The sequence below is a fragment of the Penaeus vannamei genome, chromosome 22 (assembly GCF_042767895.1).
Source record: "Penaeus vannamei isolate JL-2024 chromosome 22, ASM4276789v1, whole genome shotgun sequence".
Classification (NCBI taxonomy): domain Eukaryota; kingdom Metazoa; phylum Arthropoda; class Malacostraca; order Decapoda; family Penaeidae; genus Penaeus; species Penaeus vannamei.
In genome coordinates, this window is record NC_091570.1 from 32,804,419 (window position 1) to 32,819,418 (window position 15,000).

A 15,000-nucleotide genomic window follows, 5' to 3' on the forward strand; every position below is an offset into this window, starting at 1 on the left:
AAAATATTGTTACAATTTGCTGTGCATTCTTTGTCAAAATCCGAGCCTGTCCAGATATAGGACACATGTCCTATGAGGGTTAAAAAGGGGAGGGAGAGTAATGTCAACAAGGTCACTATAAAACTTATTTCTAATATTGAGTAAATTTTTTACATTTATTTCTATTGCAAATTCATTGATCTTATTCTGGGATTTGATTAGCTTCTCAAGATTCAATACAGTAAATATTTTTACAATTTAATATCAGTTATTTGAATAATATATATAACATGAATGTTGCCTGTAGTTGTTCATGCAGCCAGTTAATGTATATATTTTTAAGAGGTAAGATTTTATTAATTTTGTTACAAAGAAAATATAGTCTTGAACTTTCTCCTTTTTCCCAAGCTTACCAATTACCATTTAACTCTGTTGTAGACAGAAATACATGAACAAATACATGGCTATAGAGATACTTGATGTTTTTTTTCTTGATCAAAATTGTGGCAACACCTTGAACTGTGTTTACATGTTCATTTTGAGGTGTAAAAGTATGATAGAAATTTTTTAATGAAAGCTCTGGCTTCACAGCTGGGACAAACTGATAATGTGGAAAGATATATTGTTTATTAGAATTTACTGATTAAATATTCTTATTTTTCTTACAGTCAAATCAGAGCAGAAATTGTTGTCCTCTGCTGTTCTACGAGAACGTATTGCCAACTCACCGAAGGTGCATAAAGATTACTCTCCATGCATGCGAATCACTAGATCAATGAAGTCAAAAGGTGTAGAGCCACTAGATTTGAATCTCCACTTATAATTCTTCGGAATGGGAGTGTGATGTAAAAACTGGGGAATATAGGTTAATTTTTTGGTAGACATACAAATTGTACTGTAATTTTAAGCTTGAGATCCCATTGAAAATTTGCTATCAAATATCAAAAGTCATAGAGTTAAAAAAGACATGGTAATGCTTTTTTTATTTATTTTTTATTTTTTTTTATTTATTTTTTATTTTATACACAGCACGGAAAAATCTTGTATATTTTTTTAATAATAATTTTTGGCTCTTCAAATTTCTTTCACTGTCTATATATATATATTCATATAATCTAGTTACATATAACCAATATGAGTACAAGTGTCCTTAGTTTTATTTGATATAAAAGTTCAAGTATTTTGAATAAATGAGCTTATTTTGGAGTGTTCATTAAAGTATATTACTGCTTAGTAATAATATTACCTTTATAATATAATCAGATAATAGTTCAACAGAATCTCCTATTCAGTGTCACTTATATTTCTATGAACCCATATTTTATTAAAGTGGTACATGTCATTTATTGTGTAATATCATAGATTGTAAGTATTTGCTTTTGGCCATCTTGCGAAATACTTTGTCCTATAGAATATTGGTGTAAACACAACAAATATTTCATAATCTTTATTAGTTGACATTTAGAACTTAGTGCAGCTGGATGTATAGTATTGAGTGATCTACCTCTCTTATTTTGAAAATTTTACTTGCAAGATAACATCTATTCATATGTACAGTTTAAAAAGTATAAAGTATTATTTAAAAAATGTAAAGATATCTATTCTACAGCCATTTGTATACATTCTTCCTGTATTTTTTAAATAATTTTACATGAAAAGTCAGATGGGTTAAATAAGAGCAGTTTCAGCTATATTCTGCCAAACTAAATTTTCCTCCATACCGGTGATATGTTACACAAGATGGCAGAATGTATATAAATTCAGAAAACTATAATCTAGGTTATTTGCAGTAATCTGATAAACATTTTAGTAATAAAGGTTGGAAAATATTACACTTGTTTGATTTTTAATTTTCTGAGAGTTTGACCTTGTTGCTTTGCCGTTGGTTATTGATTGATTTTTTACATTTTTGTTTTTTTTGTTTTTTTGTTTTTTTGTTACTAAACAGTAACATACCTGCATTAATAAAGTTTTTCAGGACAATAATGATTCTTTACTGTAAAGTATTAAAAAACAGTAATTCAACATGAAGTTACAGTTCAGTATCCCACCATCTATTTATTTTTTTGGTCATGGTACTACAATGTTCAATATTTTCCTTTAGAAATCCGCATCCACAGTTTGAAGAGTGCTTTAGTACAAGTGTGAAAAGGTTTTAATAACTGGGTGAGTAAGTAGAGATCAGCAGTCATCTTTAGTAAAGAGATTCTACTAGCCCAGTTCTCAATTCCCCATTCACTTCATTTAACAAATATCCATTAGGGGGCTTTTATAAGCCTCCCTTGAGCATTATTACCAAGTTTCTTTTCCTGTTTGTTATCAGCCACACTGAAAGGAATGGTGCTTGGGTAAAATAATCTTCCAAACTTTTAAGGTCAGAAGCAAGAAGATCCCTCACTGTCACTTATTTTGAAAGCTGGTAAAGTTGAACTACATATAGATGTCTGCTAGATTTATGAAGTTCAGTGGGTAATTCACGTCTATTCTAAGAGCTGAAGAATAATGTTGCATCACATGGCATGCACAAGAGTGCTTGCAAACTCTTGCTCATTTGCATATAAACCTTTAACACCTATTTTTTTAAACTGATTTCCTCATTACAGTGTATTCCAAGTATTTTTATACTTATTACGTGTCTTTTGTTTCCAGAAAATTCTACAATTGAATTCCTTTGAATCTTTTTCAATTATCTTAATGATCTTGCTGTTGTTCCTATTGTACCACAGGAAGTGGGTAGCTTCTTGTTTTGTACCAAACCTCATCTTTTCACTGGCCGATATTACTAAGTATCAAAATATCTACAGATTGCCTCAGATTTTAAACTTGTACTATTAGGAATTTCAGAGTTGTAGGGTCAGATCTCGTTATTTTCTCCACTTTCTAATGTTCAGAAGGAAATCTCTCTAGTTTACTGATGTTTTATGAATTAATCAATCTTGTACTTGATGTCAGTCTTAAAGAATTCAGGACTACAAATTCTCAATACTCTATAGGAAAAACATATTACAACCCTCAGCATAGTTTTATTGATTTGTGCAGAATAATAATGGATGTAGTTTTTATTATTGGCTTTCTGTATACAGACAAATGCAGGCCACCATCACTCCAGAGAATCCAGGAAAACTAGCTTCTATTTTGGATGGTTCTAAGTTGCATCTGTCGTAAGCACAATCTCCAGGGGACAATGATGAGAACATCACCTACTTATTGTAGCCAAGTTGAATACCTGCCAAACATATTGTAATGGTTATGGTCTGAAGAGGCAGACCATGACTGGGACTAGCGGTGGACGCATGGGTATGCTGGTAATCTGTTGATACTCTGTAATTTCATGAGCTTCATAACGTTCCCCCATCTCCAATCGTTTGCTCATTGTTGTGGGGGAGCTTAGACAGTGACTGAGGCCCAATGTAAAGGTCCACCCCTGCCTTGGACCTCTGCCAGCATCTCAACTAATTTTACATGTTCTTTCCTTCTCCCCCTTTACTTTTCCTTTTCTTCTTCATCCCCTTTTCTGTCCACTTCCTGGTGTGAGAGCTCACTGAAAGGATGAAAGCTGGCTGATTTCACGGGTTCACTGACCCTTTCTCTCCTGTGGCCATGGCTTCTACCACTGATACTAATACTCGTGACCCGATGTTTAATTTCAACTCTATCCATTCCTAATAATTTACCAAAGTCATTACTCAACCTTCAGAATGCACCCCTTGCTCTTTCCCAATATTCTCCACTCCATCTCCTCTTCATTGTCTACCCTCTCCATCCATATTACTACTCTTCATCCTTATCGTCTTCCTCCCCACAGTACTACCTCACCCCACACCACCCCATCTTCCCCTACATTCCCTTACTCTGACAATACCCTTCTCTTCCAACAATGTCTTCAAATACAAGTAGGCAAACTTTCACTGTCGTTACGATCATTCATGCCTTGTCACAGTTACATCCAAGCCCCAAGCTCGGACACTATCTACCCTGACTGACCTCGCTGACAAACCAATTTCTGCCAAACCTCGCTCCTCTTCTGATACTTGTACTGGAACTGTTTCTGTTTACTCGACTGATTGTTCTACCATATACATGACTTCCCCCATGAAGTTTATATTGGTGTCCTCTCCTGTCCGACTATATTGATCCCTTCCCCGTCAATGTCTTATGTGCCCAACCTGGTCACGAACGTTCAAATTTCTCTGCTCAGTCCCGTATGTGTACCAATTATGGTGGCTTCCAAAATGTATCTCATAAGGGTTGCCCTGCATATAAACTCGAATCTGGGGTAGTATTTCTCATATTCATACCAGGAATGGAAGCACGCTGACAAGGTTTTTGTCTCTCTATCTATTCCAAAATTGTCATTCGCTCTGCTCCCCTCCCATCTTTTCAAGATGCCTCAATATCTCCCCAGTATATCTACCCTCTACCCCGAACCATCCTACTTCTACTCCCTCTATTCTCAGTCAAATTCCTTTTCCAGTGTAGATCCAGATACTTCAATCTCTACCACTTCTCTGATGCCAACCCCACCTCCTCACTTTACCTGTCCCATCAGGTAACCTAAACGTTCTACTTCATCTACCACATCTACACCATCTTCCTCTGCTCCTCGAACATCTATTCCTCTTCTACTCACACGGGAACCTTTGTTTACCAGACCTCCCAATCCAACTCCCCTCCAGAAACTAGAAGACATCCAAAACTTTCTAAACATGACCCGAGAATGCTCCGCTCCCGCATCAACCCTCCAATTCCTCTGTTGCTATTCCCACTACATTCTAAGTATTTGCCGATATTCACTATCCTCCTCAAGTTCCCCTACCCCTCTTCTTCCACTCTCTCCCAGACTCATAGCACCCCATTAGCCTTAATGCTCCCACATGGATGTTTCTGTTGCAACAGTGTCCTCCGGATCTCTCCACTCCTGACATTCTTCCTGATACTCCACTACTTTCAGCAGTTCCCTGATCTCATTCCTCGGATTCTTCTCCTCCAGGCACTCCTTTGACCATGTATCTTAACACTGCTGTTACTACCCCCTCCTCAATACCTTCTATCACCCCAGTCCAGTCCAAACCATTTACCAATGATCATTATTATTATTAATTATCTCTTCACAATTATCACTCATAATCATAGAGATAATTATAATTACCATCCTTATCATCATTATCGGCAATATTGTCATCCTCATTAACATTTTAGTTTTGGTTACCGTCCTTTAAAACAATCACCGTCGCTAGTCTATGTCAATCTAGCCCACGCTTTGAAATTATAGCTAGCGCACAATTCTAGCCCACGCTTTTGGGGAAATATAAAATGCGGAATTGGCGATGGACCAAAGTCAAAACATAAACTTAGCCCACACTTTCTAGCCAATAGTTAAAGATAGACCTACCCCACACTTTCTAGCTACCATAGCGAAAACAGCGATTTCTCGAATATAAAATTTCATCTATTTCCTTCTTTTAAGGGGCCTGGAAGAGTTGTCCTAGCTCTCAAGGTCACACTGCTGATCCTACTCGTAGTTTGATGGTTAAAGGGTTTCCTGCATTACTTTCTTGTTTATTACAATGTATAAAACAATATACAAAAATACATTAATAGGCCAATAATGTAACAATATTCAACAACATAAAATGAACTTGCATCTTTTTAAAGAAAAGGTATTAGATGTATAACTAAACTGATTTATCTAAAAAATATACGACTATTGATATTGATTGTTTAGTATGAATGAAGGTTTAAAGTCACTCCATAGGACTGTGGCTTTGCCTTTGGTGATGGCCACCTGGAAGACCCAGCTGAAGTGACATCACTGAAATTTCTGTCGTGATGATATTCAGTCTCCCAAATCATATCAATACATACCAATATGGTTCAGGGCTGACCGTTTTTCCGTGGCAGCATTTCTGCCATTTTGTAAACATTAGATAATAAAGAAAATGATTAGAGATAAAGGGATGAATATTAGATTACAGTTACACTGCGTTGGGTCAGAGTCTGATGATTATAGGATTCCCTGTGTTACTTTCTTGTGCATTACACAGCATAAAATAATTAAAAAAAACATTATTAAACCAATAATGGAAAAACATTTTATGTCAGTCATTATAAAATGCATCTGCATCTCTTGATAGAAAATGTATTAAATGTATAACAAGAAAATGCAACACTGAACCTGTAAACTTGATTTAGTGATGCCCAGCTAGAAGACACAGCTGAAGTGACATCTGATGAAATTTCTGCCGTGATGACGTTCGGGCTGCCACATAATATTACTTCATACTAGGATGGTTTCAGCAATTTTCAGCAATTGTTTAATTTATGCGAACATGGACAGATAATTCAATATTGCTTGATTTTTTAAAATTTGCATCAAATCATCTGTAGTCATAAAAAAGAAAGAAAGAAGAAAAAGAAAAAAATACAACCTACGGAAAAATAATTCCGTAGGTACGTCATCATCCGTCGTCTTTTGTTTCCGTTTAGCAGGCGAACTTCCGTAGAATTCCAGCCCTGGCCACGAATAAGGCTGCACCGTTGTGAGGATGACTAGGGTGTGGGCTAGGAAAAGTTTAAAAATGATGGCGGGGTTCGACAGGATCTATTAGGCCACAAGTTTTTTTTTTCTGGCACAAAAGTTTGTATTCAAGATATCGCCGTTTTTCGCTATGAGGGTAAGAAAGAGTGGGCGAGGTTTATTTTTCACTGTTTGCCAGAAAGTGTGGGATAGGTTTATATTTTGACTTCAGTCCATCGCCAATCCCCAGAAGTGTGGGCTAGAAGTGTGTGCTAGCTATAATTTAAAAAAATGGGCTAGGATTATGTGATAGCTTTTTGTGGGCCAGAAAAATGTGGGCTAGATTGACATAAGCCTCGCAAGGACCACGAAGTTTTCTAATTAAATTGTTTCTGGTTTTCATTTTTTTTTCTGTATGAGGCGACTTCTGTTTAGGGTCATTTCTAAATATTTGGGGTTTGGTTCTGCTGGGAGTAGTTGGTTGTTTACTGTGAAGTTTATTGTTTGCCTGACTTGTCCGTTATTCAAGTGAAAAGGCGTGGCCATATTTCCTAGTTTGTTTGTATGTACCATTTGTTAAAGAAATTACATTTTGTTTGCATGTCTTTTTGGAAGACTGCTTCAGCTATTTCAAGTCGCGGTCACATTACTCCTTCATACCAGCTAGTCACCTGCTTAACCGGAACCAGTATCGCGTTCTCGCCGCGTGACATCGAAAGCTGCCAATTTGTTAAATTTGTGGGAGGCACAAGTTCCAAGGATAGTTACTTGGAACTAAAGCATGCATAAAAAGGTAAGGTGGACGTGCAATGACAAGAGAACAAAATATATAGGCCTATCTGTGGGAAAATATCAAATATGGAGCAAATGGTGGGCAAGACACATGAAAGCTTATAACGCGTCTAATGTGTATAATGTATATTCTTGTCTGATATTAATGACACAAACAAAAACTATATGTGTAAGTTTTAGCTCTTTCAGAGAACACCACCCTCTGTATGTGGAAATCTTTTACTAAAACCAAGAATGACAATTTTTGGGTTTGAACGAGATTTTGCTGTCGGCAATGAACAGATCAGGCGTAGCACAACTCCAGGGTTACCAATTTTTTATCGGCGTTGCTGTTATTGTTTATATTATAGAGACATGGTTAAGCCTTCTGTCTCGGCTGACGGCGGTGCGTCCCCTGTAGCCCAGTATACACATGCATAATATTTATGAGAACAGAATAATAGCGTTCTCCACAGTGCGTCATCAACTTGACGTAAGAGAGTTCGTGACATTATGACTGACTTGATGACGTTTCACAGAACTATCCTTACTGTTTCTCAGCCTCGGTGTGAACTGCCTCCTATCCTGCGGCGCGGCGCTCTCGAGGGAAGCAGCACTACCTGGTCTTACGTCAGTTGTTTTTTCCTTGACCCATTGTTATTTAGGGCTTAGAAGAGCGAAGCGTAAAAGGAGGCAAGACGTCTTGATTGTGGGTTAGTAGTTTGACAAAAAAGACCAAAATGTGCGTAATGAGAATATTCGTGTTGTAGGGGTTTGCTAATATCAGCCATCTTCATCCTATTCAGTGTCCTGTTCTTGTAGTTGTATTAGTTGATTAGGTATTCCATAATACCTAATTAACCCTAATATTGTCATTGAGGGAATATACTACTTCAGGGGGAAGATCCATGCGCCGATAGTGAAATGTTTGCGTTTGTTCGCAAACATTTTAGAATTAGAAAATAAATTATATATTAACTATTCACACTTTCCCGCAAAATAAATGAGAGAAAGCATGTGCACCTGTATAATGCCCTTTTGATTAATTCATTGATTAATTAATTTGTAACTGTTCATAGGTTTGTCTTAATTAGTCGGGGTCAAGGAATTTCGATGAGCAAAGACCGACCCAGCGGTTTTTCCCCGTCCGTAGTTAGGGAAGGGATCAGCTGGGTCAGTAAAGTTCAGCCCATATATCGGGCCTCCTCTATACCAAGTAGTGTGACCATGGCTTTAGACTTTTGAAGTTGGCATATTCACATTGGAGGGTAATTGTTGCCTGAGATGTTATTAGACTCATTCTTTACTTCCCTTGTTTGACTAAGGCTTCCTTTGAGGCAGACATGGGCCTGCCATGGTGCCAAAAAAGTCGTGTTCTTTTGCATTTGATTATTATTACCGGTTTGAACATTAAACCATCTCGACAGACTTGTTTTGTAAGCAGCAGATACGTTTAGCCTTACCACACTCTTCAATGTACAATGCTATGGCTAAGACTTCTGATGTGTCTCTTTTATGTTCTAACATCAGCCTGTTCGAGGGGATGTGATTCCAGTGTGGGTGTAAATCTTATGAGTAGGAATTTTTCATGCAGTTCGAAGGAAAGGGTATGGGTCTGTAGCTTACTGGGTTGTCTGCGTTTACTGGGTTTTAAGATAGATATTACTTTTGCTTGTTTGTAACTTTCCTTTGAAGATAATGCTCTTTTGGCCTACGTAGACAGCATCGAAGCATACAGCCCTGTCAGTCTTTAGAGCGCACAGGGCAGTTACTACTTCCTCAAATGTTGGAAGACTTGCAATATTTCGGTTTATTGCTGGACAGGCTTTAGAGTGATGTTGGTGCTTTTTACAAGCTTCTCTTTTAAGGTTGTCTGCTCTACTCTTTTATTTGTCTGATTATTGTGTCTACACCAGTAAGACTCCACTTCCCTAGGGGTCATTTGCCTTGTCTAGATCTATTATTTTGAGGAGGTTCGATGCACGTCTGCTTGAAGTCGGAAATCCATGTTTTCTGTTGTTTTGGTCCAGCTCTCCTGTGGGGAACCAGGGGTTGGTCTGCCATATCTGCGTCGTGTGTACATGCACATTCCTCCCAGAGTGTTCACTTGTGTGGACCAGCAAGAACTGAGTCCTGTGATTTCTGGAGATGTACATTTTGGTCTTCTTCAAAACAAGTCAGTTGAATCTGGTCATAATTGTAGATGTGTGTGTATGGGTGGGGGGGGGGGGGGGATGAAGGATACTGCAGTTATATGCTTGATACTCTGGGGGGAACTTTACCGTCTATTTTAGGCGACGCCTTGTTTTGTCTATAGTGACAAGGACAGTACTGTGTTGCTAAGAAGGATTGCAAGTTTGTCGGCCAGTTTGTTGATATTGTGCGATGCTCTACCCAATTATTATTCATATATATAGACATGCATATACACAGAAATAAATCGTTATTTATCAGTCTAGACATATTTATCTCCCGGATAGATAGATAAATGTATCTCTGCCAGATAGACAGATATGCATTATTTCTTTATATACGTATGTCCGTAGATATGAATATTAATTGGATCAGGCCCTGCACAGTTTTAACAAACCATCCATATCTTTAGTCACGAAAGTTTGATCTAGTATATATTTCTGGTGCCATCTGGCAGAAAAAAACGTTCCTCGTTCACTGGGGTTACAGAGTAGATGCATGTTATTTTGGGCGTTCCTCTCATCTATGGTAGTATCAGCACATTTAATAAGCTGTTATGGTGACTGTTGGAATCACCTATTATGTTTGGTGGGTGCTCAAATTGTGGCAATGGAAGTGCTGGTAATGATGATAAATTTTATTTCCAAAACCAAGACACTTCAAAATATATACATATTAGAATTAAATTCATTCTCATGATGAAAGCCAACAGACAAAGACTACTTCCTTCAATGACTATAACTCAATTCATGTTGTCCTATTATGGATGCCTGTGAGAATCTATCAGTGTCAGTCCACTCCTCTAGATCTGTGGTCACTAAGAAACAAATAATGTTTTTACGGTACAATTGCCCTTTTCTATACATACATACATATACATACATACATACATACATATATATATATATATATATATATATATATATATATATATATATATATATGTGTGTGTGTGTGTGTGTGTGTGTGTGTGTGTGTGTGTGTGTGTGTGTGTGTGTGTGTGTGTGTGTGTGTGTGTGTGTGTGTGTGTATGTGTAATTAGACTTCTCATTTCCTTTTGAAATATATGTGAATTTCATCTCTCCCCCTAAGTGACATTATAGGCATTTTTTGTAACATCCCAAAACCCCTACCACCTTGATGCAGTGTTTCATGGTCACTACAAAACACAATATTGTGAAAGTAGACCGCTATCACCAGATGTGAAGGTAAAGGTTGGGAGCGCTGCTGCAGTCAGATGTCAGCAAGAAAGGGTGGCCTTAGTGCAGGTGGACGAAAGGGGTCTTGACTTGTAGTTTTATTATGGAAGCACGGCAATGTGAGATCCCAAGAGAGACCTGTATCCCCGGATGCCGAGGGCGGAGTGATGGTGAGCTAGACCCAGTGTGTCTTAGTCTGTCTGTCGTTTCTGTCTCTCCTTTCTCTGTCTGATGAGACGTCCTTTTATGCGGCGGCTCCATGTAGATATAGGATTGAAAAAAGATCTGGTATGATGACGATTCTCCAAGTTCAGTGCTTCTGGGACATTAACAGAAGTTAGGGAAGCAGCTTGTGAAGCTTCTCGCACAGCATGGCACATAAGGACAAGGGATTACAAATGTGCCTGAAGGAAGCTCTCCCTTTAGGAAGCCTCATTATTACTCGCAAAATGTACAAAGATCCTGATACTTCGGCTCCAAGAGGGACTAGGATCCTGCAAGCATTCTAAAGGTGATAACTTGTGAAAGATTTTTATGCAAATTATGCCAGGGACAAATGAATCCGCATGAAACAGGTTAAGATCTATTCTCCACAACAAGATTACAGTATATTGCTGCTGTTGAGCCAGGTGATCCCTCTCCTTTGGGACTTCTTATTGTTATTTCTTTAGAAGGTAACACGGGAATTTCAGATTGATCCCTTTCAGACAAGGTGCCAACTGTTGTATTTTTCTTGGATATAGTGTCTGTGGATTTTTTAAATTGTACTCATGTAATATATTTAATTGTATGTATTTATTTATCTCTATGCCAGCCTTGCTGTAGCAAAATACATTTCCTTTGGTTATTCTAGTTTTGTAATTAATCAAGCTTGCCTTACCCGGCTTCCTGCTTCCTGCTTGTTGCTATACCACTTTTTGTGGTTGTTTTCTTACATTATCTCCTGACCACGATGTTTTACAAGTGTGCCCGATGCTGTTTCACTTTTCCTGATCTCGTGAAAACGAGGCAAATCGAGTTTATGTGTTTACCTGCCGTCCGTTACTCGCCTGTGCATCCGTGGGTTACGACAAAATTTTAGATCTCCCAGTGATAAGCCAGAAGTATGAAAAAAAAAAAAAAAACTTTCCGTGCAGCAGAAACTCGGTCTGTAGCAGTCCTTCGATGGAAGCTAGGTGGCGTTTTCTGTCGTTGTTTTGCTTGTCTCCATTGTTTTACTTGTTTATTTCTCTCTCTTTGGTTCATTTGTTTGTTATTACCTGTTTTTTTTTCTTTACAAGATTTTTTACATTGTTTTCTTCTTTTACGTGCTAGTTTTCTTTTTAGCATATATATTAACTTTTTTTGCCTTTCAGTATTCCTTTAGTTATCGTCTCGCCTATTGAACTTTACTGTTAAGGTACCCTGAAATATATTGCCTTTTTCCTTATGGGCTACCCTCATTGTTAGATATATATATGTGTGTGTGTCTATGTGTAACATTACTACCACATCCACATACCCACCATACTCCGTGGGCGGGTTTTGTCCGACGCCGTCGCTTCCGAAGGTGCTGCAGCTTGGGGGCAAGTCGTGATATTTTTCTTTCATCTCAGCCGGGGGGGGGGGGTTATTTTTGCCTCGTGACTCACCCACCTGATGTGCAAGAGTTACAATGTGTATTTGATAAAATGCATCATAGATTTTTCATGAAGGATTTTCTGAACTGCCACGATAACTAGTTTAACCTGAGAGTATCACGCGTTCCTGTGATCGAGGGTTTGACGGGTTGTTCTTTTAACCGTCGTTTTTTGAATAGTTGATGTGGACATTAGAACTTGTCCAAATCATGTCTTTTCGCTATTTTTAACTTGAATACCTTTATTCAGGATTACTCTTTTGTTAAAGAATCTAAATGTTAATCTGGCTGAAGACTTGTAACCCGCCCTCTCTCTCTCTCTCTGCTTCACTATCTCTCTCTCTCTCTCTCTCTCTCTCTCTGTGTGTGTGTGTGTGTGTAAGAGAGTGCGCGCGCGTATCTTTTCTGTTCAGTCATTAGTAAGCAATGTGAAAAAGTAGCTGAATTGTGGATTCGAATCCTTGACACCTGAGTTAGGACTCTGATCACCTATCCATTAGGGTATATTACCTTTTTCGGCGCCGATGCTAATGGTACCTTTACAAACACATTGCAGCGTGTGTGCGTTTGTGGATACTGCAGCGAGTATCAAGCAATTTACCTTTAGTTACAGACCCGAGGCACGTCGCCATATCTATTACAGGATGCCACCTACGCTGGTCCATTTTTTTTCACGAGAACTAATATGGTATATAAAAGTTTATAAGTCAGGCACCAATATCCATCATATGTGCTCTGATGATAACTGCTTAATAAATGAGTTTGCCTGTATATAATCTTCTTACAATGTGAACCAGGTAATGTTCCATTATGTAGCTGTTCGTAAAAAAAAACAAGGCGGATGTTAATGTAATATATAATGTAATATATTTATGACATTTACACACTGAAATGTTGCTGCTAGAAATGTGTTAGAATGAGTCTATCATCCTTAGTTTTCATTCGTGCTTCGTATCTTACTGATGTGAAGAATATTGTGTTGAATGCATTAGTATTTATTGAAATTTAGTGGTGATAAGCAAAATAAAGACGTGATGTTAATTATCAACGTTCTCATTTCAGTCATGAGATTTTCCTTCAGAAAGAAAATCCTCATTCACACCTCAAATTGCCATCCGAGTTTAATTTTAAAAGTGTTAAAAGCAATAATCTCAGACAATTGTTGTTTGCTTACAGATATATGGATTAGTTCGTTAAGTAAAAGTCTCTGGTTTCACATTCCGAGTCCGTCATATTCACAACAAATACTGCATTCAGTTCCACTAATACATTTCGTAAATCGGTGAAAAACAAAAGTTTATCCCACGTGAAGCCTTGCTCTTAATAACCGCAAAGTGCGGGCGCAGTTTACTAGGACGTCGTAGCAGTCGCAGCAGCACGAGCAGCGAGGAGGCGTGACGGCAGGCCAGGGTGACTGCCTGGGTGAGGTGCAGGGGATACCTCAGTGCGAGTCGTGGTCCAGGGGAGGGTGGACGCTCTCTCTGGCAGCCCGTCTCTGTGTGGGTGAGGCGCGCTTACTTCGAGTCGCCCTGCTGGGGGGAGGAGGGGGGAGGGGGATAGGGGCGTGTCGCACAGGGGTGAGGGGCAGAAGCCAGAGAGGAGATAACTTGTGCAAGATATCCTGTGCATAGTGTTACTGATAACGTGAAACATTGCACCGGACTTCTTAATTCATCAGTAGACAATCGGATTTTGTATATCGATTGTTTTTTTCTTTTTCTTTTTATAGCGCCCTTTTTTCCTATTTTTATTTTGTATGACTGCTTAAGTCTGTATTTCATGTGAGCCATGTAGCATTATTTATTGTCATTCCTCATATTTCGTCGGTAAACAAATTCCGATTGTTTCCAGTCATTGCGGAAATAGTGATTGTTGCAAAACGTGTAGAGTAACCGTGAGCTGAGGACCCGAGTGTCGTCGGGCGCGAGATCCCCGTAGTTTTGTGTGACCTTCTTGCTGCTGGCCGAAATGAGGGCGTGCTGGCTGCTAGGATTTGTGATGGCGGTGGGCGTGACCCATGGCCTGGGCGAGGTTCTGAGCACATGCCCTGCAGAGTGCACGTGCTCTGACCTTACCGTGAGCTGCGGACACCGCGGACTCACACGTGTGCCCAGAAACCTGCCACACGACGCTCAGCGCATGTGAGTACCCCGGCACCTTCAGCCACTCATGCCAACATATGCTGTTGCTTACACGGTTATGCTAGACCTGATGTTCAAAGATTTTAAAAGATCATTCATGCAAGCGTCACAAGATTTGCCTGGTAGCGCATGACCTTCGATCTGTTATTGCTAACCTGGATAAGGATAATCTTACATGAAAACCGCACTGTGTTATATAAAACATTTTAAATTAACAACTTGATCATGCATAAGTGATAATGAGGCACATTCTGCTGCGTCGGCCAGGTCGTAGTGCGCCGTAAAGGTCAGCCTCCAAGAAAGGAAAGTTGGTCGTGCGAGCAAGGTCGTCCTTCGCCGAAAGAAGTAAACAGAAATCTGTACCTTGTTAAAAAAAAAAGTAATACCATAATGATGGGCGTCTCTGCATGGCCACAAAACGTTAATAGATCAGGTGAAATCGCATGGTTAGAAAGAATGGTTGGCACATGAAAACAACGATTTTAGTATCCGCAGAGACGCACAGCATTAATTAGCTAACAAGGTACTCTGCTTTGATAAAGAAAAAATGCTTGGCAGATAGTGAACAAAAAATATGATAAC

At 38.8% G+C, this 15,000-nt stretch overlaps 1 protein-coding gene across 1 annotated transcript in view; it reads left to right on the forward strand.

The window, feature by feature from the left end:
• Positions 1-13,727: 13,727 nt before the first annotated feature.
• LOC113811035 (protein slit) overlaps positions 13,728-15,000 on the forward strand; it is a gene marked incomplete in the record, with an annotated part of 454,281 nt that continues 453,008 nt past the window's right edge. The window contains 2 exon segments of the mRNA XM_070136863.1: positions 13,728-13,780; positions 14,129-14,418. Coding sequence (XP_069992964.1) covers positions 14,246-14,418 — 173 coding nt within the window.